The sequence below is a fragment of the Drosophila arizonae genome, chromosome 2 (assembly GCF_054131065.1).
Source record: "Drosophila arizonae isolate 15081-1271.41 chromosome 2, UAZ_ARI_1.0, whole genome shotgun sequence".
In the NCBI taxonomy this organism is placed as follows: Eukaryota; Metazoa; Arthropoda; class Insecta; order Diptera; family Drosophilidae; genus Drosophila; species Drosophila arizonae.
In genome coordinates, this window is record NC_142922.1 from 28,806,172 (window position 1) to 28,815,380 (window position 9,209).

At 44.2% G+C, this 9,209-nt stretch overlaps 2 protein-coding genes and 1 long non-coding RNA gene across 6 annotated transcripts in view; 2 read left to right on the forward strand and 1 right to left on the reverse strand.

The window, feature by feature from the left end:
* The window catches only part of Dhc1 (dynein axonemal heavy chain 1), a 30,249-nt gene extending 21,120 nt beyond the window's left edge, over positions 1-9,129 (forward strand). For all 4 annotated transcript variants that reach the window (XM_089476631.1, XM_089476630.1, XM_089476632.1 and 1 more), the window contains 11 exons: positions 31-279; positions 335-2,072; positions 2,127-2,279; positions 2,345-2,637; positions 2,833-3,325; positions 4,077-4,266; positions 4,361-4,517; positions 6,214-6,309; positions 6,491-6,547; positions 7,192-7,324; positions 8,505-9,129. In XM_089476631.1, coding sequence (XP_089332757.1) covers positions 31-279; positions 335-2,072; positions 2,127-2,279; positions 2,345-2,637; positions 2,833-3,325; positions 4,077-4,266; positions 4,361-4,517; positions 6,214-6,309; positions 6,491-6,547; positions 7,192-7,324; positions 8,505-8,758 — 3,813 coding nt within the window. In that variant the 3' untranslated portion in view covers positions 8,759-9,129. The remainder of the gene's footprint in view (positions 1-30; positions 280-334; positions 2,073-2,126; positions 2,280-2,344; positions 2,638-2,832; positions 3,326-4,076; positions 4,267-4,360; positions 4,518-6,213; positions 6,310-6,490; positions 6,548-7,191; positions 7,325-8,504) is intronic.
* On the forward strand, positions 5,356-6,178 carry I-t (inhibitor-t). The gene has a single exon (XM_018018853.2). The coding sequence runs from the start codon at positions 5,579-5,581 to the stop codon at positions 6,083-6,085; it is 507 nt and encodes a 168-aa protein (XP_017874342.1). The 5' UTR covers positions 5,356-5,578; the 3' UTR covers positions 6,086-6,178.
* LOC149270705 (uncharacterized) lies at positions 8,374-8,920 on the reverse strand. The gene is made up of 2 exons (XR_016271697.1): positions 8,804-8,920; positions 8,374-8,742 (listed from the first exon to the last, which is right to left on the reverse strand). It is a non-coding gene; the product is annotated as an uncharacterized LOC149270705 (long non-coding RNA).
* Positions 9,130-9,209: the final 80 nt, after the last annotated feature.

Genomic DNA, 9,209 nt, shown 5'->3' on the forward strand with positions numbered 1-9,209 from the left:
CACTCCAGGCTATTCTCTGATTGCATCTAGATGATGGCCAGTGCCACGTTTCTGCTGCAACTGCAAAACTACCCCAAGGATACCATTAACGATGAGATGATAGATCTGCTACAGCCCTACTTCCGCATGGAGGACTATAACATGGACATGGCTCGACGTGTGTGTGGAGACGTTGCGGGTCTGCTGTCCTGGACCAAGGCAATGGGCTTCTTCCACAGCGTCAACAAGGAAGTGCTGCCCCTGAAGGCGAATCTCACGCTGCAGGAGGCGCGCCTTAAGGTACTTTAGGTAAACAAAAAGCTAGAGCTCGTAATTCGTAAATACTTTACCACAGCTTGCCATGGACGATCTGGCTGGAGCCGAGGAGCAGCTGCGGGAGCGCGAGGAGGCGCTACAGGCGGTCAAGGATCAGTACGACAAGGCCGTAGGCGAGAAGCAACGCCTCATGGATGCAGCCAATGTCTGTCTGCGCAAGATGACGGCAGCTACGGCGCTCATCAATGGCCTGTCGGATGAGAAGCATCGCTGGACCAACCAGAGCAAAGAATTCAAAATACAGCTAGGCAAGCTGGTGGGCGACGTGCTCCTAGCCACCGGATTTCTATCTTATTGCGGGCCATACAACCAGGAATTCCGAGCTAATCTGATCAGGACGTGGATGGGCATACTCAAGCAGAAAAGCATTCCGTTTACCACAGGCCTCAACATCATCAATATGCTGGTGGACTCCTCGACGGTATCCGAGTGGACGCTCCAGGGTCTGCCCAATGATGATTTATCCGTGCAGAATGCGCTCATTGCGACCAAGTCGAGTAGCTATCCGCTGTTGGTGGATCCTCAGACACAGGGCAAGATCTGGATCAAGTGCAAGGAGGATCGCAATGAGCTTCAGATAACCTCGCTGAATCACAAATACTTTCGCACACATCTGGAGGACTCGCTATCCCTGGGCAGACCGTTGCTTATAGAGGATGTGGGCATCGATCTGGATCCGGTCATCGACAATGTGCTAGAGAAGAACTTCATCAAGTCTGGCAGCATTGAAAAGGTGTTGGTGGGCGATAAGGAGTGCGATGTGATGCCTGGCTTCATGCTCTATATAACCACCAAGCTGCCCAATCCGGCATTCAGTCCAGAGGTCAGCGCCAAGACGTCAATCATCGATTTCACCGTAACCATGCGTGGCCTGGAAGATCAGCTGCTGGGGCGCGTCATCCTAATGGAGAAATCCGACTTGGAAGCCGAGCGCGTGGCTCTCTTTGAGACGGTCATGCAAAATCAGCGCAACATGAAGGAGCTCGAAGCGAACCTCTTACTGCGCCTGAGCTCCTCGCAAGGCTCCCTAGTGGACGATGAGGCGCTCATCGAGGTGCTGCGTGTGACCAAAACCACGGCAGAGGAGGTCAACCAGAAGCTAAAGATCTCCGAGGTAACCGAACGCAAGATAATGAAGGCACGCGAGGAGTTCCGAGCGGTGGCCAAGCGGGGCTCCATTCTGTACTTTCTCATTGTCGAGATGAGCAATGTGAATGCCATGTACCAGAACTCCCTCAAGCAGTTCCTCGTCATTTTCAACAACTCCATCACCAAGTCAACCAAGTCAAGCGTCACCGAGGAGCGCATTAACATTATCCTGCGCTACCTCACCTACGAGGTCTACAAGTTCACCAATCGCAGTCTGTACGAGCGGCACAAGCAGCTCTTCACCCTGATGCTGGCCATCAAGATTGACTACCACAATGGGAATATCAGCCATGAAGAGTTCTTAACTTTCATTAAAGGCGGTGCTTCGCTTGATTTGAACGCTGTGACGCCCAAGCCGTTCCGCTGGATATTGGACATTACCTGGCTGAATCTTGTGGAGATTAGCAAGCTGGAGACCTTCTCGACAGTGCTGCAGATCATCGAGCTGAACGAGCGCGACTGGCGCAGTTGGTATGAGTGTGAAAAGCCGGAGAACGAGGAAATACCCTGCGGCTATAACTCCGTACTGGATAGCTTCCGCAAGCTGTTGCTAATACGGTCCTGGTGCCCGGATCGCACAATATCCCAGGCTAAGAAGTATATAGAGGGTGAGCTAGAATGGTAATTGTAATGCAGGCAGTGCTAATTCTTTGTCACTACAGAGTCTTTGGGGCCTGAGTACAGTGAGATGCAAATCTTGGATTTGGAGGCAACCTGGGCTGAATCCGAGCCACGTACGCCCTTCGTCTGCCTGCTGTCCATTGGCTCAGATCCGACGACCCAAATCGGTGCATTGGCCAAGCAGAAGGGCATTAGTATGTGGGATAGGGCATTCCATTAAACCTTTTCACTTTATGCTTCTCTCTCTCTCTCTCACCAGCTCTCAAGTGCGTTTCCATGGGTCAGGGCCAGGAGTATCATGCACGCAAAATGATCATGGAGTCAATGGCCCATGGCGGCTGGGTCTTGCTGCAAAATGTGCATCTATCGCTGCCGTTCTGCTCGGAGGTCATCGATATGCTGGTGGAGACGGAGCACATTGATGACACCTTCCGCATGTGGGTCACGACAGAGCCGCACTCCGAATTTCCCATTGGCCTGCTCCAGATGGCGCTCAAGTTTACCAATGAGCCCCCACAGGGCATTCGAGCCAGTCTGAAGCGCAGCTATCAGGTGGGTGTGTCTAATAACACAGAAAGAACTCTATTTCATTTTATAATATATTTTTATAACTAGAACATTTATAGTAATATTTTGCATCATAATTTAATCTATATCTATATATAAAATTTGCAGTTATTTCTTTTGCCTAAGAAATTTCTAAGAGTGTATTCTGTTAACTCCTTTCCCCTTATTTTTCTTTCGCAGTCGTTTACCCAGGACTTTTTGGACTACACCTCAGCCACCCAGTGGCCCTCTCTGCTGTATACCGTTGCCTTTCTGCACACCATTGTCCAGGAGCGGCGCAAATTCGGCCCGCTCGGCTGGAATATACCTTATGAATTCAATCAGGCGGACTTTGCAGCCAGCGTGCAGTTCATACAGAACCATTTGGACGAAATGGATCCCAAGAAGGGCGTCTCGTGGCAAACGCTGGTCTACATGATTGGCGAGGTGCAGTATGGTGGCCGAGTCACAGATGACTTCGACAAACGCCTGCTGACCACGTTCACCTCGGTGTGGTTCTGCGAGCAACTGCTGTCCAACACCTTTGAGTTCTACAAGGGCTACAAGGTGCCCAATACGAAGAGCCTGCAGGGCTTCATCGATTACATCAATAGTCTGCCCGCCTACGACACGCCCGAGGTGTTTGGATTACATTCAAATGCTGACATCACGTACCAGATTAACTCGGCCAAAGGTGAGCTCAAATTTAATTTTTTTCTCGGTTTTGGTTTTGGTTTTTCGATTATTTGCCATTTCGCTCAATTGAAACAATTGTTGAATTTCTGTGTCCAGGTCAATGACACAGCTCACTGAAGGACGAACAAATTGAAATGTTTTTTGGGGAAAGGAAAATTAAATGAAAGCGCTTTGTTATCTATTTAATTATATTTCAATATATAGGTGTGATTTAAGGCGTGAACTGAAAATGTTTCTGAATCTTGAATTGTAAGAACTAATTATAAAATACAACCTAGGTATAGTAATATAATAGTACACTGTTATTGTGCCCAGGGTATTCTCTAGTCGAACACTTTCTGGTTCCTTTTTATTTAACCATTTACATCTGAAGGCCTATTAATTAGCCGTATGACGTCAGAGCTTTGTAAGCCAGTCAATAAATAAGATAAATGCTTCTGATTTAATACACAATTTGCATTTGAGCATGACTGTGTGTGTGCGTGTGTGTGTGTGTATGGTGTTGGCTGCGACCAACCAATAAATGAATTATATACGTTTTAGTTGAGGTTTTTGTGGCTGATTCTATTTCCGGAGTCCACAAGGTGTAACCAATCGGCAACCACGAATTCGCATAAGCGACAAACAGACGACGCTTTGTACCTATAGTGTGTGTACAGGGTATATAGGATAGGTGCATTTTAAATATAGCTGATTTTACAGAGTATTACACAGTCTATAATTGCATCTTTTCACTTAACACTTTGCAGGCATACTTGACACCATCCTGAGTGTCCAGCCCAAGGAGGGCGGCGGGGGAGGCGGCGAGACTCGTGAGAGTATCGTCTATCAACTGGCCGAGGATATGCTGCGCAAGCTACCCGCCCAGTACAATGCGTACGAGGTGCGTGAGAATCTGACACGCATGGGCATCCTGCTGCCAATGAACATCTTTCTCAGGTGAATCAACGATGCCCGTGAAGGGGAGGAGGCGGCGGGGGCAGTGGTCTCTGCCTAGACTCGGTGTGATTAACCTATTTGTATACGTTTTTAGGCAGGAAATCGATCGCATGCAACGCGTCATCAAGCGCGTCCACACGTGCCTCTGCGATCTGAAGCTGGCCATTGATGGTACCATTGTGATGAGTCCGGCACTGAAGGAGTCGCTGGACGCCATGTACGACGCCCGCATCCCGGAGACCTGGATGAAGGTGAGCGTGTGCATGTCTGCGTGTGAAATTAGAGCAGATTTTACGCACTAGCATTTGCTTTGCCCTTAACTGTGGCAAATTTTATGGTCTCTTAGGTGCTGGCCAGCTGTAGCCTCTTTATGTGCGTACGAACGGGTCCCCCACAGCGAAACGTGGCCTAAAGTAATCTCAGCCCACCTTGGTTTTTGCTTTTCTCCTCCCCTTTTTTTTTTATTTTTTGTCTCACGAGATTTTTATCGGCCCACAAACACAAATTTGGTCCCGAAACTGGGCTGCTTTTATATAGTATGCTTATGTACTACATATATATTCATATATAAGTATGTATATAAAGAACCTCTGCTGGCTGGGAATGCCAAATTGTTGGCGCGTTTTCAATTGCCGCTTATAAAAGTTTGATTGATTTTGAGGGTTGGGATTCGGGTATGCAAAATTTATGCGTGTAAACGTTTAACGCCCCGGCACACCTTCTTTAATTGACACGCGGGCCAAGACAAGGGCAGACGATGAGTTTATTTTTTGTATTTTCGTTCAGTTTTATTTTTGGGGTATAAATAATAATTATTGGCCAACTCAATTGGGTATTTGAAACAAAGCAGATAAGTCCCGCTATTCTTTTATGATAGTCATGCAAGATCATTAACGATTTATCTTGCGAGTTGTCTGTTCGAAATATCGAATTTATGTCAATTTATGATGCAGAAATTATATAAAGAGTTTTTGCAGGTAAAATATTTATTTATTTCATTCACTGATAGAATTACATCGCTTTCAAAATGAAATACGACTTCTAATCACTTTATAGTACAAATTCATTTAAAATTTTAAGCAAATACTTTGATTATCAAATGACAACCGAAAAGCAAGCGTTGTATTACCAACCTCAGCTGACAACAAAAAACACTCGAACGGCATCAACATCACACAACACACACATTATAACAAATTCATACACAATTCGAGAAAGAACAGTTAAAAAAAATATATATAAAACGACTTATATAAGCGCACTTAAGGCATTGATATATTCATAAGAATATAAGAAGACTCGATTGGCCATCATGTTGAGGAGTTCACGTCCTAAGGCTACATTCAAGCCGCGAAAAAGTCTAGGCTTTGACTCCAACAATGTGAATGCAACTTCTCACATTCCATTGGAGGTGCGCGATTATGGATTTGTTAAAGTTACAAATGCAGGCACTCCGTATATTAAGAAAGACTCTCCAATTGACTCGAAATCGTTGATGGATCGACTCAAATACACTCAAGGGAAAATGAATACTTTCGGGTTGGCCATGTCATCGAGCGACAATGGGGATGATTTCTCTGATGAACTAATTATGGGTCAGCCGAAGCAGGAGATGACGTTTGAAATGAAACGAAAGCTGTTCCATATGGCTGAATTTACAATAACGAAAGGCAAGAAGACTAGCGAAATGTACCATCCACGGACTGAGAGTAAGCTGCCCAAGCATTCTACCCGGGAATCTCAGTTGAAAGCATTGAAAGACATGGAGGAGTTCTGTCATGCCATGAACATCAAGATAAGCAAAGGCTTCGGTCATTAGATACCATACATGTTAGCACGTTAACGCATTATGCCAAATTTATAATCTTATAACCTTAGTCAATAAAGTCCTGCGAGCTCAATACTTTCTTAATATGTGCCAATGTCAATGTCACTTTCATTCTTTAGATATCCTGGGAGTCTACAACGCTCGGCTTTTGGTACACTGAGCTGCTGGAGCGCAATGCCCAATTTCGTACCTGGATTTCGACGGATCGTCCAAGGGTAAGCACCTCATACTCTCGCATTCGCCTGTCAACCTGTCCCAGACGCCTGACATAAGCCAACAGAAAAAAAACTTGGCAGGCAGACACGCTAATTGCTTAATACATTCTGCTGAAACGCCCACTCTATTTTCGCCTTAACTCTTTCTTTTCATTCTGCGTAAATTTGTCAACATAAAAAGGTGTTCTGGATGACGGGCTTCTTTAATCCACAAGGCTTCCTGACCGCGATGCGGCAAGTGAGTATTTGTTATGCCAACGGAATTAGAGAAAACTCTTGAATAACGACCAAGTGAAAATTGTATATATCTCAAAGCGAGTTTAGAGATCAAGGTTAGATTTTCTCTTAAGCTGGATTATAAAATGTCCCTCGTCGCTGGGAATTACTGTGAATAATTAACGCATGCGTTGCTAAATAGTGTGCTACCCAAGGGAAATGATAAAAATTTCAGTATAAAAACGTGTTTTAGATATTTAAAAGATGTCCATTTTGTAATACCCTGTAAGGGATCTTGAGTATGAATCGGCTTTCGATTTTGAATGTATACAAAATTATGAAATTCTAAGGAAGATATAAAAGAAGTTTACTAAGTTAACTTAAGTACAGATACCAATTATATAATACTTATATAGAATATACACGTGCATTTTGTAAACTATGATTATCAACAACTATAAATACCCAACATTCTCATCATAAGCATATTATTTTTCTAGCAATTTATTGATATTTTATATATGTCAAGCTATTCACACATCCGTGCAATTATTTGTATTTCTCATGCAACAATTTGTGGTGCTTATCGAACTGCTTCTACTGCTGCTGCTGCTCCTGCTGCTCTGGCATTGCGTATACGTCGCGTGTGATGGCTGAAATTGTCAGGAGGTAACACGAGCGCACAAAGGTTGGGCCCTCGACTCTGTTGTGCTGCAGAATCAAATAACGCGCTACAACAAGGAGGACATTACCGAGTATCCCACAGAGGGTGTATACGTGCACGGACTGTTTCTAGAAGGTGAGTACATCGCCGGTGCCAGTACTGCCTGCCCTACCTCAACTTCTTTCAACTCAAGTGCTAGACCGCTGCCAATTGCTAGTTCGCATTCAGTGTCTCCCTTATATTTGTATATATTGCATATAATCTAACCGCAATAGCCATATTCAGATGTTTTCCTTAGTCCTTAGTCCTTGCTCGTTGGTCTAGGTTCATGCCCCTTTGTTGACCCGACAAATTGGACCTGGCTTGTTTGTGCGGTTTCTCTTTTTCCTCCCCTGCACCCGTCTACCTCTGTGTGTGATAATTTGAACGTTAAAGGCATAATTTGCATGTGGTGTGCTCCATCCTGCAGATCTTTGTTGTGGTCAGCTCTTGATTAGCTGTGGCAATGGAACACCAGAATTCGTGGAAGCTCCAAGTGCGCAGCTAAACGAAACTGTTTTGCATATTTGTCACATATTTTATATATAATATTTAAAATATGCTAAAGTTGCCTTTTTATTTTTTTGTCAAAAGGTTTTTCTGGTCTATACATATATTTCCTCGACATTTATATATTTATTTAAAAATTTAAATATGTAATAATCTTAATATATTAAATAAATATTGTTAAGCTACATAATAATAATATTCATCAATCAATAGCCTTTCTGATGTGGTTACTGAAAACTTCTTGAGCTCACATATTTTGTATTCAATGGATTTGCCAGCTTTATACCTTCAATTGCTTTTCATTGTTATCCGAGGAGATAGATAAGTGCCAACGAGTGGGTCTCTAACGGCTGCTACGTGACGCAATAACCCAATTTCGAATATGGCAATAGAAAGGGAATGCATTCAAAGAGAAAGTCAACAAGACTCCAAGTGCAGCGTACAAATTAAATTACGTATACGCAGCGTGCCACACCTAAATTTGGACTTTTACTTATATATTCATGGAGAAAAGTTAGCTCGGTATAGGATGTGGACCAGGTGAAGCCATTTCTCTTGGGGGCTTCTATAGGCTTTGTGTCTGTCTATTAAAAGACGATAAGTTTGGCCCCCAGCTAATAAAAAGAAAATCAACATGCGTGGGCCCTAGCACATGTGCTGCGAGTGTAAGCCAAGTTTATGGGATGAACATATTTACATTGTCACAATTAGGTGGAATTTGTAGGTATGGCTTAAAGTTTAGCTTCTTACTTGAATTTTATTGCAGGCGCTTCGCTGGATCGCCGCAGCGGCAAGCTGATTGAGTCCAAAATGAAGGTGCTCTATGAACAAATGCCGGTTATCTACATATACGCCATCAACACGACTGCCGGCAAGGATCCCAAGCTGTACGAGTGTCCGATCTACAGGAAACCACAGCGCACCGACCTCAAGTACGTGGGCTCCATTGATTTTGAGACGGACTTCAATCCAAAGCACTGGACACTGCGCGGCGTGGCGCTGCTCTGTGACATTAAATAAATACGGAGAGGGAACAACAACATGGACAACAAAATACACACACACCCATACATCCACTTGTTATTGTTTGCTCGGCTGTCAACTATTTTGTACGCGCTGCTTGGCCCTCGCAATGGCCCTCTGATAATTATCGTCTTCGGGAGTCCTGTTCTCGAAGGGGGCCAAGCCGCCTCTGTCTGTGGAGCGTCTCGTATAGTGCGTCAGAGACACTACAACTTTATTAATTATGTCCTCGAGCCATTCAAGTGGCGGCTCCCAGCGCACGTGCATCGTACACCATAATTAGCTGTTTGAACCATGTATAGAATTTCACTTAAGTGCGTTGTCCTCCGAAAATAAAATGTTCCTTGACTTATCTAGTAAAATTAAAATGAGCTTTTATTTTGGGAATGTCGCGGGCGAATAATCAACTTCAAACGAAACGACTTTCCTCGACTTACAATATGAGTAT

What these genes read in the sequence shown, in the direction of transcription:
- I-t (XM_018018853.2), top strand. Translation starts at nt 5,579, where the DNA reads ATGTTGAGGAGTTCACGTCCTAAGGCTACATTCAAGCCGCGAAAAAGT.